Source organism: Sturnus vulgaris, chromosome 7 (genome assembly GCF_052056855.1).
Source record: "Sturnus vulgaris isolate bStuVul1 chromosome 7, bStuVul1.hap1, whole genome shotgun sequence".
NCBI lineage: Eukaryota > Metazoa > Chordata > Aves > Passeriformes > Sturnidae > Sturnus > Sturnus vulgaris.
In genome coordinates, this window is record NC_142249.1 from 23,335,153 (window position 1) to 23,352,164 (window position 17,012).

General features: G+C 34.7%; 1 protein-coding gene and 1 long non-coding RNA gene across 6 annotated transcripts in view; both read left to right on the forward strand.

The window, feature by feature from the left end:
- Positions 1-14,674, forward strand: part of LOC106855889 (sodium channel protein type 2 subunit alpha) — a 70,332-nt gene extending 55,658 nt beyond the window's left edge. For all 5 annotated transcript variants that reach the window (XM_088168123.1, XM_088168124.1, XM_088168122.1 and 2 more), the window contains 7 exons: positions 1,359-1,481; positions 3,437-3,718; positions 6,079-6,132; positions 7,287-7,424; positions 9,102-9,206; positions 10,290-10,560; positions 11,386-14,674. In XM_088168123.1, coding sequence (XP_088024249.1) covers positions 1,359-1,481; positions 3,437-3,718; positions 6,079-6,132; positions 7,287-7,424; positions 9,102-9,206; positions 10,290-10,560; positions 11,386-12,578 — 2,166 coding nt within the window. In that variant the 3' untranslated portion in view covers positions 12,579-14,674. The remainder of the gene's footprint in view (positions 1-1,358; positions 1,482-3,436; positions 3,719-6,078; positions 6,133-7,286; positions 7,425-9,101; positions 9,207-10,289; positions 10,561-11,385) is intronic.
- Positions 7,432-8,683, forward strand: LOC148223209 (uncharacterized). The gene is made up of 2 exons (XR_015804886.1): positions 7,432-8,044; positions 8,201-8,683. It is a non-coding gene; the product is annotated as an uncharacterized LOC148223209 (long non-coding RNA).
- Positions 14,675-17,012: the final 2,338 nt, after the last annotated feature.

Below are 17,012 nucleotides of genomic sequence, written 5' to 3' on the forward strand. Positions count from 1 at the left end.
AAATAATTTTATCTCTTTTAAGTGAACAGACTTCAGTTACAGACTAAGAAAATCAGTAGGATTTTCTTCTTAATATGCTTATAAATCACAGCAATTTCCATTTATATATTAGAGCAATAAAATAATCCTTTCCTTTGATAAAAAGAATTACATTTTGACATGAAATCCAGTTGAAATGTCCAGCAATATGAATTTGCTAAAACACTATTTTCTGTTAGATAATATATATAGCAACATAGCAATGAATAATTGATTTGTATTTGCTCTTGGACTGTCCTTCTTAGACATGATCTTGTAACTCTTGTGTTTGTGAGTCATCTAATTGTTCTCTATGGATATAAGTAACATAGGAAACCAACTTTTCATATAACGGGCAAAATCTTACCACCATTATCAGAGGATGCCTATTTCTGTATAGTGTTTGAAGAGCTCTTTAAACCTCGGCACAGAAATTAACATTTGAGGCATTTTCTTAAGGACCAAAATATGCCTATGTTCATTTACATGTCATTTATGCTTTTGGTGGTAGAAATTAATAAAATATGAGTAAGGTGTGATTTTTCCCCACTGCTGTCTCCAAAACTGCTAGAAGAAAATTAATTCCCTTTATATTAACACTGTCTAAAGCTCAGTTCCATTTGAGAAGCAAATTAATTGCTCCTTACTTAAGTGGATTGTCTTATAAAAAAATCCCAATAACATGCATTGGGAGCTTAATACTGTTGTAGATAATAAAGCTCTTACTGCTGTAAGGTGAGCAGCTGTTAATATCTGTCCAGTAATATTTTCCCATACTTAGAAGATTTTAAAAAAACCCCAGAGACTTGCCAGGCAAGTGAGAAAGTACCACTTCTTTCAATATAACATATTTCAGAAATATCCTTGTTGTTGCTATGAACTGTTTCACTTAGAAATAAGATTTATAACAAATATTTGTGATTAGTACTACAATATTTAGTATATCATTAGTGTTTATAGATATTCACAATATTAACAGGAGTTAGTAAAATAATGTAATGTATTCATAATTTTAAATTGTTTGGAAGGTTGAATCTTAATTAAGTTACAGAAAGTATGGCTATTTTGTATTTAAATATTCATTTTGTCTTTAAATTTTATCCTTCACCAACAGTATGCTTCCATATGACTTTTAAACTATCCAAGTGTAATAGATAGACATTTAATAACATATATTCCTTTTTCAACCATGCCTTCATGAGACCTCTTGCCTTTCCAGCAAGTTTGAAAATGGTGGCATTCTACAACTTGTCACTGTTGATTTGTTGCTTGAATTTGTGTTCTTTTTAAATAAACAGTGTCGAACTATTTTTAATTTTTTTTTTTTCTGCATTTGATAGGTCTCATTGGTTAGTTTAATAGCCAATGCTCTGGGCTATTCTGAACTTGGTGCCATTAAATCGCTACGGACATTAAGAGCTTTAAGACCTTTAAGAGCCTTGTCACGATTTGAAGGAATGAGGGTGAGATAAAACGAATGAATCTCAACAAATGTATACATACAAAAATTAATGTATTAACGGTTACACTCACGCTTTCTTCAAAGAACTCCAGCATGGGAAGGCATACAAAAACGTGTGGAAAAAGGCCTCTCAGCATATCCTTACAAATAAGACCTATGTACACTTTACATTTTAAATTAGACCTTGAGCTCATTAAATTTGCCTGGTCACTGTTGCACAGTCATGTTTTCCCAGCCTCTTAACTGTTAAAATTTGCATTGATTTGTGGTCCTAATAAAATAAAAGGACATGACAAATTTTACAATAGAGGGTTGGAGATTTTTTCCTGCAGTTTATCTGGGAAATTTTTTTACTCAATTTCTGTAGCTAACTTCAATTCCGTGTTAGTTTGTCAGTGGTTCAGGATGGAACACGATTAGCCAGAAAACAAAACAAACCAAAAAAAGGTGAAAAAAAGCTGACAAAGTGACATACCAGAAACTAAAGCTTCACTGTGTCTCCCCATCTACCTGGCTGGGGGAAAAAAATCGCAGAGTAAATGCTGTAGTATTAAGGAAAGGTTTTTTGAACAGACACCTGAAATAAGGATAGGTTTGGAAGTACAGAAGGGGAGAGATGGGAAATAATTTTCACAGCTAGAGATCTTTTACATCATATGAATGTAAAGAGAGCTAAAACTTTCCTGTTGAGGAGATTGTAATTTTCATATTCTGTTAATCTGACGAAAACAAACCAATCAACCAAAAAAAAAGCCCTCCTGGAAAAACCCTATTATAAACGTAGCAGACCATGCTACTTACTGAAAAAATTGACACATAAAAAATGAACAAGAAAATGTTATTGAGAAATCTCCTTTTACTCTTTCACCTCAAAACACCCCAATGCTACAATACATATTTATAGTTCAGTGATAGGTCTTCATTTGATAAATAAATAATGTGGCTCCTGTCTAGGAAAGGCTGCCAATATCCTGGAGGTGGTCATGCCTGCCAGTGTAGGGAAGTGTGTCCTGTGCACATCACCATCGCCACTATGTTTTACATGATTTGTAATCTAAACAACACACTAAGTGCCTATCTAATAAATAAGCAAAACTTCTATTGATGCTAGACTACTTTTGGTCAGCTTAGTGAAATGAAAAGTACTACCTTTTTCAAAATCATACACAAAAAACTACTGCAGTCTCTATTGATTTTCTAAAAAAATATTGTTTGAATATCTCCAGCTTTCTTTTATTGAAACACAATAACTAAAAGAAAACTTGTCCAAGGATTTCATCTGGTCTTTTACTGCCTCTTGCCCATACACAGTAGCTCAAGGGAATTAAATGCAACCGATTAAAAAGAAAAGGAAAGATAAGTGTAAGAGCAACTAGAGTGACCCAGGCAATTTAAAACCAAGACTTAGCACAGATGCTGTTAATAACAATTAAATAAGATATCCTTAATTGTGTTGCATTCTATGTGGATACTAAAATACATTGATGCCCATATATATATATAAGGTTTCTAAAATAAAATCATTAGTAATGATAGTTTTACATGCAGACATTTTTATTCAGTCTTCCACATCATCATTTTTGAGTTTGTTCTGGTTTATTTTCTATTTATAGATTTTAATTTATATTGCTGGAATTTAACTTTTATTTCTCTCTTTTTCTCTAGAGCACACAAATTCTAAGAATCCATCTTGCTACTAACAGGTTTTCTTTTGCTTTTTGATTTTTTTTCAGACTTTTGCATTGTCTTTGTTTCCATATAATTTTATTTCTTGCTTTTTGCAATCTTATTAGCATTTTATTAAACCTTAATTAAAATTTCCATCACCAATTTTATTGTAATATTTTAACTGTCTATCCTATAATAATATTGTTTTGACATTTTTGAAGTATTTAAAAATATTTTTCATTTTCTTTTTATGAGCTAAGTGGCTATTTTGTCTAATTTGTACACTAGGTGGTTGTAAATGCCCTTGTAGGAGCAATCCCATCTATCATGAATGTATTGCTGGTATGTCTTATATTCTGGCTAATCTTCAGCATCATGGGAGTAAATCTTTTTGCTGGAAAATTCTATCACTGTGTCAACACCACAACTGGTGAGATGTTTGATATCAGTGATGTCAACAATTATACTCAGTGTGTGGAACTCATAAAAAGCAATCAAAGTGCCCGATGGAAGAATGTGAAAGTAAACTTTGATAATGTAGGAGCTGGATATCTTGCTCTGCTTCAAGTAGTAAGTAAATGTATATATTTTCTTTTTCCTCTTTTTAAAGGTATTTGGGAAAAATGGGCAAGTTAAGACTGTTACGTAGAGGAATAATTTCTTCATAACAATAATGTACAGCTCATGCAACTATACTACATTGTTTCTTGTAATTTGTTTCGTTAATGATAGAGTAATTTTCCATTCCAAGACCAGGGAATATAGTCTCATGATGATGATAATAACAATGTGAAAATAGTAAGTGTAGAAAATAAAAGACTCTCTTTAGTGGTGCACAATATAGAACTATTATATTCCTTAATGCTTATTAACGAGTTATTATAGTATACAAAATAAGTATTATGTTACTTATAGTATTATCCCTGTGAAGTACTGGATGTTATTGCATAGCATATTCAGTCCATGAGTTACTGCTGCTTATACAAAATCTGTAAATTGCATTCCTCCTTCAATTCTTTATCTTATGCACTGTGTTCAGAACTGCCTTTATTCTAGGTACTGAGCATATTTTATTTGTGTCAAAGAAATAAAGACCTTAGCTCTTTACAGGTTCCATGCTTAGACTGGAGCTTCTCATAGCTGGAATATGATCCAAAACACAAGCAAGAAAGCATGAAGTTACATTTAGATGATTGAACTCTGTAGAATCACTTGTCTATAACTCAACATACAGTTTCACTAATGAAAAGATTTTTAGAGCTCTGATATTCAAAGTTATCTAATAATTGTATGCTTGTCCCTTCTATCTCAGAGCAGGTCAGTATCTCTAGCTGACCTTAATTCCAAAACTAACTTCCCAGGTTAAAATGTTTTGCCTTTAAAGAAAATGTGACTCTTACGTGCTGAGTAGTAGTACTGAGCGATGACTCTGATTCTCTGGCTTCAGATCTCATTGCTACCATTGCCTCTGAAGATGTGTAAGGAAAACTGCTTCTCTTGAAGCTGTGTATGAATGTCATCTGTGTCACACATCCAGACAGTCTAGGTCTTCAATAACTACTGCTGTGAACCTTTCATTCTCTCTTTTTTTTTTTTTTTTTTTTTTTTTTTTTTTTAAATTTTTTTTGTTCTGATTTTTCGTAATTTTCCTTTTCAAATATTCCTTCTGACCTTTACTTTCCCCACAGAGATTAAGGGATCTTTGAGCATGTATTGTGTCACATCTTCGTTTGATTGTCTCCATTAACATTTTCCCTCCACTATTCTGTATTTACTGCTCTTGTCTAACTCTGATCCTTCCTAATACTGCTGTGTAAAGTGAACCACTGGCTGGCAATTTCCAATTGAGGCAGAAAGATGTGTGAAGCCTGGCTTGAAGCACACCTTCTAAGTAACTGGTATTGCACTGCAAGATTCAGGAGGATACGAACACTTCCAGAGTGCAAGTTTTCTGCTGTGGAAACTGGCGGCTGTACCAAAGTACTAAATCTACTTCTGGCAAGCACAGATGGAAATACACTCCTTGGGATGGTTCCTCTCCTGAACTTCCTCAGGAGTGATGCTCTTTGCTCATTTCACAGCCTATTTAGCTTTTTCTTCTCTATTGTGAATAAGCTTGGAAACCCTGGCCAATGGCTGCACACTCACACTTTCAATTAGCATGTCACACAAACTTTGGTGTTCCTTAGAAAATGGACATACTGCATCCATAAAAAACATCCTAAAATCCATAAATCCATAAAAAAATCCTTCTTAGAGCAATGATGGTAAAATCTTTTTTACTTTTTACTTGAAAAAAAAATCTCTATAAGAACTCTGCCAAATTTTTATAGATGTCAATTACATCTCTTTCACATTTCACTTTTTGGTCTTCTGTAAAACAAATCTCTCACGAACCAATGTATATTTTTTACTTTGAACAGTCTATTCTTTTTAGCTATGTGGGATTAAAACATTTCTAAAAATACCGGGTCAGTTTAGACACACAAAAAAAGCATTCTGATGCATGTTGGTTTCTGTCCAGAAGTTATATTACTAATTCCATCAATTCATGTTGTAAACTTAACAAAATGGCTTTGGCCATGAGTGATTCTAGTAGACCCTACCTAAATATATCCAGAACTAATGTCTGTCTAAATCTATCATTCTTCATCTGCAAAGCAAACATCTGCAGCTCCAAACATACTGTTGACTTGTTGAGATCTTCAGAGCCTGATTTTTAATGTTATTTGAATAACTAAAAAGAAAATGATAAAAAAAACCCCTAATATCACTATGGAAAATATTTATGATGCCTATGTTATCAAGTGTGGTTTAAAAATTTGGAAGTGATTTTATTGAAAGTGGAGGTCCAGATAAATAAATAACCTAGTTATTGTATATATTATGAATTTTTATGGGGAAGATAAAAAACTTTGTTTTATTTCTAGGCTACTTTCAAAGGATGGATGGATATTATGTATGCTGCTGTTGATTCACGAGATGTAAGTGTAAACCTTTCAAAGGTCATCTGTTGATTATTTTCTGATAAAGAGTACAGAATTTGAACAGCTACACACACAACAAAGAATTACAGTCAGCATCAATACATATTTTTTGAATCGCAAAATTTTTACTGGAAAGAATTAACCCCACTTCTGTTTAGCCAAAAAAGCTAAATTAACTGGATTTTTTTTTAAGGATAATGCTAATGTAATAGAACAAGTAAGACGTTTTTGACAATTTTTTTGTAAACATAAGTATGAAATATTTTAAGATTATATGATGCAGTTATTAAATATGGTATACATTAATCGGGTTTTATAATTTGTAACTGTGCATTTCATTGTTTCCTTATGTTGAGCGCCTACATTATCTAGATATTTAAGTGAAATTAGATTTTAAGGTTGAAGATCACCTGTTATGCTTTCTGGGGCTTAGAATTTTATTTTGGCTACAAAACTAATACTCTGTTTCACTTACACTAATAGTCATGTTAATGATACTGTCTCCCAGAGTGAAATGTCCTGTTTCATTACCTTCAGCATTTCTACATTCAAGCTTGTTGTTCTGTAGAGGTGCAGATGCTGGGATGTGGCATTCAGAAAAGTCAAGACAATAACAACATCTTCCTTTGAAACTTTCTCAATTTAATGGATTTCACAAAACATATATTCCTTGGAAATTTATTGAAAGCATCTGTTCCTAGCTGAATGTAAGAATGCTCATACAATACCAAAAGAGTTACAGGGAGATTTAGGTGACAGTAAAATTTATTGATTCTGTTGCATGATAATATACTGAACACAATATAAAATATTTAGATTTCTGCTATTAAAATTTTAAGTATTAATGACTGCTCTTCATCTCACATTGCTTCTATCTTCTATAAAGAGGAATTTTTTATATATATACACACACACCATACATAGACAAACATATCTGTAGGCACATTTAGTTAAAAATTCCACATAAGCAATATTTCTGTAAGCTTCCAGTTCTCCAAATGTGGATTGGAATGGACGAGTTGGATCTTAGTAATAAATTAGTGTCTTCATAGCTTTTCTATCTGAGATGGCATATACCTAAATCTAAATTATACATATTATTTTTTACATCTAGTCTTCTCATGGGTAATAATTTTTTTAATATTTTCTAGGTAAAAGATCAACCTAAGTATGAGGACAACTTGTATATGTATCTCTATTTTGTCATCTTTATCATATTTGGATCATTTTTTACCTTAAACCTTTTCATTGGTGTTATTATAGACAACTTCAACCAACAAAAAAAGAAGATAAGTATTTTCAATATTTCCGCATTATTATGAATTTCGAGCTATAATTAATTAATAGGTTATTTATGTAAAGCTAATAAAAATCAAGTCATTTCAAGACCGTAAATAACGTTTCTCTTTTTAAATAATAATCTGTGCTAAATCTGTGGATGTGATTCTGAATTTTGCATTTTTAGCATTTTGACAAGTGAAAATTTGGTTCATAATAATTTTCAAATTGAGTAAACAGTTAAAATGAAGATATGAAAAGTGAACATGAATTATTGGTTTGATTACATGCAATATTATCTGGCATGAAATAATTTATTTTTCAATTGACTCTAAAGAATTAAGACAAATTAAGTTACATTAATTATAACTATTCTTACAAACTCTTGACACTTAATGAAGACACAATATGGCATTGTGTTCATACAATGAAAATGGATCTGCAAACTGATTAAAAACTAAGTTAAGAGGAAGTCAAATAGACCTCATATGAACAGGCTTTATAGTAAAAATGTGTACATCAGGGCTTTTCTTTCCTAACACTTTTTTGAGAAATGAGATTAATGCATTAGACACAAATACAATCTATAATTTCTTATCAGGAATAAGGCAAAGATAAACAGGGAATGGTGGTTTATTTCTGTATACTTTTGACATACAAGTATGTTTAAAATAATTGTATTGATAATGCGTACATTTCAGTTTTAAAGAACTTTAAGATATAAAAAACCGAATAATCACATTTAAAATATTTTGAAACCTCACAGTTTTTAGTTTTCAAATGCCAGGGTCATTCTAAACTTTTGTGTGCTGTGAAAAAGCAATTTCATATGATTTGCATTTTTCCAATCACCAATTAAAAAAGAGCAATACCAGACAGACTCTCTGGTAAAAGAAAACTGTGAACTACAGAAATTTTCCCTTGTGCAAATATTCTTTAGCTTCCTAAAAGAGTCAGAAACATATCTGGGTTTACTGTCAATTGTGAGATGCTTGAGGCTGTGGTAGCCAATTTAGCAGACAGTGACACTGACATTGTGGTTCCATCTGACTTAGCACAGATTCATCAATAGGCACAATTTACTCATACTGGAAGTCAGTCAGTCAATTGCACATCTGACTGGCAGCATTTGCATCTGCAAACAAAGGCTGATTGGAGTTTGTCAAGGTCCAGTGGTGTTTTAATTTGCTACGGCATGACATTAATTACTTCTTAAATTTTACATCAAAGGTGGTGAGGGGGGTTGCTGTTGAAACCCACAGATCAGATACTAATCCACTCTCCTAACACAACTTGTGCCTCAAAGTTATGCCTCCTTGAGACCTGTCTAGCTGTAATCCTAAAAATCTGCACAGAAGATAGGACATATAAGGCACTAGTGACACTCCTATTCAATAAACATATCCTAATCAGCAAGTTATTGAACAGCATCAGTACAGCAAGAATGCTTTTAGCCATTTCAGCAAAAGTGAGCATGAAGATATTGGAAAAACTCAACTGTCAAGCTGGCAAAGCACCAGCAATGGGTTTTTCCTGTGCATTAGGAATGTATATGAGCATCCACACTATAAACACCTGAAGAAAACCTTCCTTTTTTATATAAATTAATTTTAATATTATATAACAGAGAGATATACTGTAGGTATGTGTGGTCATGATACTAATTAATTTTGATATTATTTTTTTACTTTGGAGGTCAGGATATATTTATGACAGAAGAACAGAAGAAATACTACAACGCAATGAAAAAACTGGGATCCAAAAAGCCACAGAAACCTATACCTAGGCCAGTGGTATGAGTGATTTGATTTTTACACCCCTAATATGAAATGCTTATTTGGGAATATGATCTTGTCCACAAGATAAGGTTATAGGTCTAGAAAGAATTTTTTTTTCCATTTATTTTCTTGTAAAGGTAGAAATTGCCCCTTTTTTAATCCACCAGATTGGATCATTCATATTTTGTTTAAAAACATACACAATGAAGTATGAACAAAATTATTTGATAATGTTACTATAATTTTCAAAATTCCCTGCCTAAGTCCTGGGAAATCACACTTAATTGGATTATTGGTTCTTTTTACCAGGGATAAACTTCATTTTCTGTTTTTTTCTCCTCACAGATAATTTTTAGGAAATGGGGATGCACTGGCCCTTGCTGCTGAAGACAGAAAGGGGCACTGGTAACCTAATGGGAAGGACAGATGCAGAAAATCTTACCAAATAAAAAAATGTCCTAGGGAGTAAAGCATAGACTAGGATAAATTTGTCTCTAAGACAAGACACTACTCTTGTTATTTACTGAACTCCTACACTGTTTAAAAAAATAAAATACTTGTTGCACCTTATGCACCAAGTGGTTAAAAATAGACTTTCTAGGGAGAGACATATGGCAAAAAACATTGAGCTAAGTACTAAAGAAAAACTAGGATATTACAGTCATGGTGTGTTTGAGACATGTATCTTCAGCAGCACAATGATCTCACCAAGCACAATTAGTTTAAGGAAGAAAGAGCGTTAGCATTCTAAAACTATCTGAGAATAAAGATAAGAAAATTAGTTTCAATTCGGCTAGTACTCTTGCTGGCTATCAATTTACACACCTATTTTACCCCAATAATATTAATTGTCATTATTATTACTCTTATTATTGCACTGCTTCCCTTCTTGTCTCTTCAGCCAACAGTGGTGAACTTCTTGATTCACTCTAACAGGATGAGATATAAACCACATGTGTTGGGCTTATATTAATGCCTGTATTGTGAATGAGTCTTGCTCTGCACTTCTAAACATTGAAGGGAGTTTTTGTCTCATTTGGCACTTTAAAAGACAAATATTTTCACTGTATAAACTGTGTTCCATCTTTGTGTTTGCAGAACAAATTCCAAGGCATGATCTTTGATTTTGTAACCAAACAAGTATTTGACATCAGCATCATGATACTCATCTGCCTTAACATGGTCACAATGATGGTAGAAACAGATGATCAGAGTAAAGAAATGGAAACAATTTTATCCCGGATTAATCTGGTGTTCATTGTCCTTTTCACTGGAGAATTTGTCCTGAAATTGATTTCACTTCGCCATTACTACTTCACTGTAGGCTGGAATATTTTTGATTTTGTGGTTGTCATTCTCTCCATAGTAGGTAAGAGCAATTCCCTTTCAAGAGAGAGCTAGTGGAAGAAATAGGAAACATTTGTATGTTGATACTGATAGTCTTTTTCCTAGACAACTTACACGTTGATTCACATCTTCATACTATCTAGCATATAATATATGCAATACTGCATATGAGATTTTTATCTCTCCCATTAGATTCACTGTCATTTTCCACATCAAAAGACATAATGGAACTGTTTGGCACATTAGATTAATGTGGACAAATATAAAGAGGAATGTTTAGTGGTATATGCAAACTAAACATAAATTTACTTGCAGTACTACAACTGAAAATTATGTGAAATGGGTGAGACTTTTTTTACTTCTGCTAGCTAAGATTTGTCAGTTAAAAGCTAGTGACTGTCCAAGGTGCAAATAGTGACATATCTGAGAAAGACTGTGCTGATGAAAACTAGATCTGGTAAAGAAATCTCTGACTTGCAGAAATTAGGCCAATATCATCCTTCATAAAAGACAGTGGTTATAGTCTCAGCCTTAAGAATTAGCTGTATCTAAGACATAATCATCCCTTTCCCAACCATTTTAAGAACAACTGAAAGCTTTGACAGGAACTACCTACTTGCCACAAGCAGACTATTTTACTTATTTACCTTCTCCAGGATAGCATTTCAACATAAGGGGAGATGCTTTCACCTTATTAACAGCTTTCAATAAAATGTAATAACTCGTATAATTTTTTGCTAGAACATAGAATCCCTATACTGATTATTTTGGAGATAGCAAATAAATCTTTCTATAGGTAATTAATTAATTTAAAATTTTATTTTAATTATTCACTTTCTTTTTCTAGGTATGTTCTTAGCTGAGATGATTGAGAAGTACTTTGTATCTCCCACACTATTCAGAGTCATCCGGCTTGCCAGAATCGGTCGAATCCTGCGCCTCATTAAAGGCGCTAAGGGAATCCGCACTCTGCTTTTTGCTTTGATGATGTCTCTTCCTGCTTTGTTCAACATTGGGCTGCTGCTCTTCCTGGTCATGTTCATCTACGCCATATTTGGCATGTCCAACTTTGCCTATGTCAAGAGAGAAGTTGGGATTGATGACATGTTCAACTTTGAAACGTTTGGCAACAGCATGATCTGCCTGTTTCAGATCACCACGTCCGCTGGCTGGGACGGTTTGCTGGCCCCAATTCTGAACAGTGGGGAGCCAGATTGTGACCCCCATAAAGATCACCCGGGGAGCTCTGTGAAAGGTGACTGTGGCAACCCTTCTGTTGGGATTTTCTTCTTTGTCAGCTACATTATCATATCCTTTCTGGTAGTGGTGAACATGTACATTGCTGTGATTTTGGAGAACTTCAGTGTTGCTACTGAAGAAAGCGCTGAACCCTTGAGTGAGGATGATTTTGAGATGTTCTATGAGGTCTGGGAGAAGTTTGATCCTGATGCAACACAATTCATAGAATATAGTAAATTATCAGATTTTGCGGCTTCCTTAGATCCACCTCTTCTCATAGCAAAACCAAACAAAGTCCAGCTTATTGCAATGGACCTGCCCATGGTGAGCGGTGACAGAATTCACTGCCTTGACATCTTGTTTGCTTTCACAAAGCGTGTATTGGGGGAAAGTGGGGAGATGGACGCCCTCAGAATACAGATGGAAGATCGGTTTATGGCAGCCAATCCTTCTAAAGTCTCCTATGAACCCATTACAACCACACTGAAACGAAAGCAGGAGGAGGTGTCTGCTGTCATCATTCAGCGTGCTTACAGACGTCACCTTTTAAGGCTAAAAGTTAAACAGGTGTCTAGTATATATAATAGAAATAAAAACAAAGAAGGAGATGGACACATTATAAAAGAGATAATTATTGATAAACTAAAAGGGAACTCCACTCCAGAAAAAACGGATGAGAGTTCTTCTACAACTTCCCCACCCTCTTATGACAGTGTAACAAAGCCAGACAAAGAAAAATATGAAAAAGATAAAGCAGAAAAGAACTACAAAGGTAAAGACATCAGGGAAAATAAAAAATAATGATATAAAAATTTTGTTAAGGGGACAACTTGTTTACAGTCTTTGAGAATGAATCATCAACTGGACTCCTGCAGGAGATTTATGCCAAACTGACAGTTTTTACACATATATATGTGTGTGTGTGTGCGCGCGTGTGTGTGCATATATATACATTATATATATACTTAAGGTCAGTGCCTATAACAAAACAGTGAACCTCCATCATCAGACTGTGACTCTGTACACCAGGGTAAAAAACTTGACAAGAGGTTACTGTTTTCACTACAGCTGACACTGCTAAGAACAAGGGAAAAGGTGGCTCCATCAAGAAGATGGAGCAGGAAATGAGTGCAAAAGGATACTTTATTTCCACAACATGTAGAACAGTAATTCTCTTCACTGTTTGTAATGCAACTGCCACATTTGTCATATTTTTACAAAAACTGTATTAGTGTATTTATCATTTTTTAATTCGCAGGTTGTTTACTATTATATGTGACTATTTTTGTAATAGGTTTTATGTTGGGGAAAGAGGTGTGAGGACCAGGAGTTCTACTCTCAGATTCTCTGTAATGTACAGACAGGAGTGATTTGCATAGACATGCTGCACTTGTCAATCATGCATAAATAAAAATATGACGTTGCACAAAGCTAAAGATTTTAAGAACTTCTGTGTTTCAGGGTTGCTCTTAAATTTGACGTATTCTAACTACTTGTATGGCTGCATCCAGATGATGTGCATCCAGATTAATGTGCCTGGAGAGTCTCCTCTAATTTACAGGAATCTGCAATGACTTATTTTTATGTGAATGATTAAACATGAACAAGTTCTTGTTTATGTTAAAATATTTACAGCTCAAAAAATATTGTGCAGTTTCTGCACTGGAAAAATAGCTTCACCAAAATATATCTGGGAGTTCTTTGGTTTTGTTTTGTTTTTAACAGCTCTTTTTTTTTTCCTGGGCTATTCTTTGTTTACTGTCTTCTCTCATTATCTCCATCATCCATTGAATCCATAAAATACCCTTTTCCATGTAAATATTAACAGTATACTGTTGTGCATATTTGAGCATAGAATTAAATGGCTTTGCAGCATTGAATTGCATCAGATATGTACCACAGTATGGTTAATTTGCAAGAGCTCAACAGGACATGTTGTAATCTGTGTCATAGATAGTTAGGAGAGTATCACTGATGCATGTCAATGCTTTTGCTGCTGTACCTTGCTCCTTCCACTGTCCACAGTCTCCACTATAGGAAGCCACGTATCAGTGATAAAGTGAATCAAGTTGTCCAACCAGACCTCATTCTTTCAAATCATTAAGCAATAGTTTGGAGCTATTTATGAGCTTTTTTAGTTTTGCATTTTAAATTTGAAGTGGCTGCTATATGGTGTAGAATCAGACTGTACAGGCCATATTGCAAACTGTTAAACCTGTTGACAATGTGGTTAGCATATATAAATAATGTAAAGAAATACCATTTGGCAACAGTTCTGTATATAAGAAAAGTGTCTTCAAGTTTAGATCACTGTTTCTTATATTTCTTTCCTCATTCACTTGGCTTATTTCTTAACCACAGTAATTCCAAACTGGCATCATCACACTATGAGAAGAAAAGTGAATATTCGTAAACTATCTTGTTTTCATAATATATTTGCATATATTCCAATGTGAAGTAAATTGTGTAAATCTGGAACCCAGCTTGTTTCCAAATAGTTACAGGACATAGCAAGGAAAGCATTAGGGGAATGTTCGAATTTCTAGCACTATTTGCATCAGAAGTTCCAAGATAGTCTCATAGTTGATTAAATCCTTGCTAATTAAATCTTGCAGTGTCTGTTTACATAGTCTACTCTTATTCTTTTTTGAATCACAGTGCACTAGGCTTGTACAAATAAAATACTTCCCAAGAAGAAAATGGCACATTTGTATAACTGAGGTCATCAGGACATTTTGTGTTTCATACAAGCTAACATTAAATGTATAATCTTTCTTTTACAAATGCTTTTGACTTGTAATGTGTTGGTGAAATGCATGCAGGAAATTGTTATTATCATAAACAACGCAAACAATATTACATATGAGCCAAAAAATAAAGATTTCTTTTTTTTAAAATTGTGTGTGCTTTATTTTGCTTTGTCTCTTCTACTGGTTAAAGCAAGATAAAAACTGACTTTGGTGCAAATAAGAATTTCTTTCTTTTCCCCTAGAGCTAAACACCTTACTCTTCACATTTTAACTTCTATGTAAAATAATTATTTAAAAAAAAATCTGAGAACTTTGATCAAACTCCATTTATTTCTACTTCTTTGTTATCAGCATATTGTCTGGGAATAAATGAGGACACCTACACGATTCTACTCCCAAAATGTCCTCTCAAGCCTCAAAAGCCCTTCTCAGCCATAAAGGCACTGCTCAGTACTGCTACCAAAGCTGCCCCTGTTTTATGAGTCTTGAATATGCAAACAAATTTTCCAATTAAGTTTTTTTGTTTGGTCCCATTTAACATTTAGCCAAGAGGCTTACTGCAAACAGATAAAAGTTGGTTTTAGTTGCACAGGGATTCTTTTTATTCCAGTAATTCTCAAAATTATTAAATACCATCTCATCTGATCTCACAAGTAAGGGATAACACTGATGCTCAGCTGTGACAAGTACTTTTCATAACCAAAGTATCTGGATGTTAACCAGTAAGACAGTTTGACTTAGTATGGATGTCATATGTCATATGTCATGTTCAAGGGCAGAAATATTTAGGGCATTGAAACACCACATTATCATATTACTGAAGTTAAAATTTATCATTATATTTCAAAATTAACAGAAACTAGAATATTCCTGGAGTTTTCCCACTGGCATGTTTCCAGTGTTCCTTATTCTGTGGATATTTTGCCATATTAACCATATTTTGGCTAAATAATAAATTGCTCATGTAATCATGAAATAACTGATGGAACATTGTAACACTAAAGTCTATCAAAATCTCTAATACACTGAGCATCAGCAGTCACTGCAGCTGTCTCTGAGTAGGACTAGCATGCAATAAGGAATCCATACTTCACTGGTTCACAGAAAATGCTGAATTGAAAGGGACCCACAAGGATCATTGAATCCAATTCCTACCCAAGAGCATTGTCCAAATCTTCTTGAACTCTGTCAGGTTTGGTGCTGTGACCACTTCCCTGGTGAGCTATTCCAGTGCCCAACCACCCCTTGAGTGAAGAGCCTTTTTATAATATCCAACCTAAACATCCCCTGACACAAGTTCAGGCCATTCGCTTGGGTCCTGTCACCAGTCACCACAGGGAACAGATCAGTGCTGCCCCTCCTCTTCCCCTCACAAGGAAGTTCTAACTGCAATGAGGTCTCCCCTCAGTCTCCTCCAGGCTCAACCAAGTGCCCTCAGACACATCTCATACAGCTTCTCCTCAAGGCCCTTCACCATCTTCATTGCCCCCCTTTGGACACTTTCCAGTAGCTTCAGATCTTTCTAATATTGCAGTGACCAAACCTGCACAAAATATTCAAGGTGAGGCTTCCCCAGTGCAGAGCAGAGCAGAGCAGGACAATCTCTCCTTTGCCCAGCTGGCAATGCTGTGCCTGATGCCCCCAGGACATGGCTGATCCTCCTGGCTGACAGGGCACTGCTGATTTGCCAGTGACCAGAACCCCCAGGTCCCTCTCTGTGGCACTGCTCTCCAGCACCTCATTCCCCAGTTTATCCGTACATGCAGGCTTGCCCAATTCCAGGTGCAGAACCTGGCACTTTCCCTAGCAGAACTTTATGCTGTTGGTGTTGCTCAGTCCTCTAATTTGTTGAGGTCTCTCTGCAGGGCCTCCCTGCCTTTGAGGGAGCTCCTCCCAGTTTTGCATCATCTGTGAACTTGTTTAATATCCCTTCCAGTCCTGTAGGCAAGTCCTTCATGAATATATTGAAGAGAACAGGGCCTAAGATGGAGTCCTGTGGAACCCCAGAAGCAACATATCACCAACCTTATGTCATCCCACTCATAATTACCCTTTGCTGCTTCTGTGAACAACCTTGTCCCTCCTACCTGTTCCTTTTCACACAGATATCGGTTGAATTTGTATAATTTAAACCTGACGTTACTCCAATCCTATGCTTCCAATGCATTTGAATGGAAATCCCACTTGAAAGAACTCTCCACATGCTACTAGGTGAGCCAGTAGTGATGGCTATTGCAGTCGAGCATAGTTTTATATTACTACCATATTGTGCTTATAGTCCTTCTTCACTGTTAGCCCTCCTTTGTTTCCAGTCAGAAAAGGAGGATTCCTTATTTTATTAGCTCCTAAAATCCTCACTATATGACTTTACTGATCCATGTCCAGGTGAATTTTCAACATGTCTAACCACAGACAAAATGCCTCCCACTCTGTATTCAATTTCTTATCTGTCACGTATTGCCAAAAAGAGAGCATTAGTAATGCT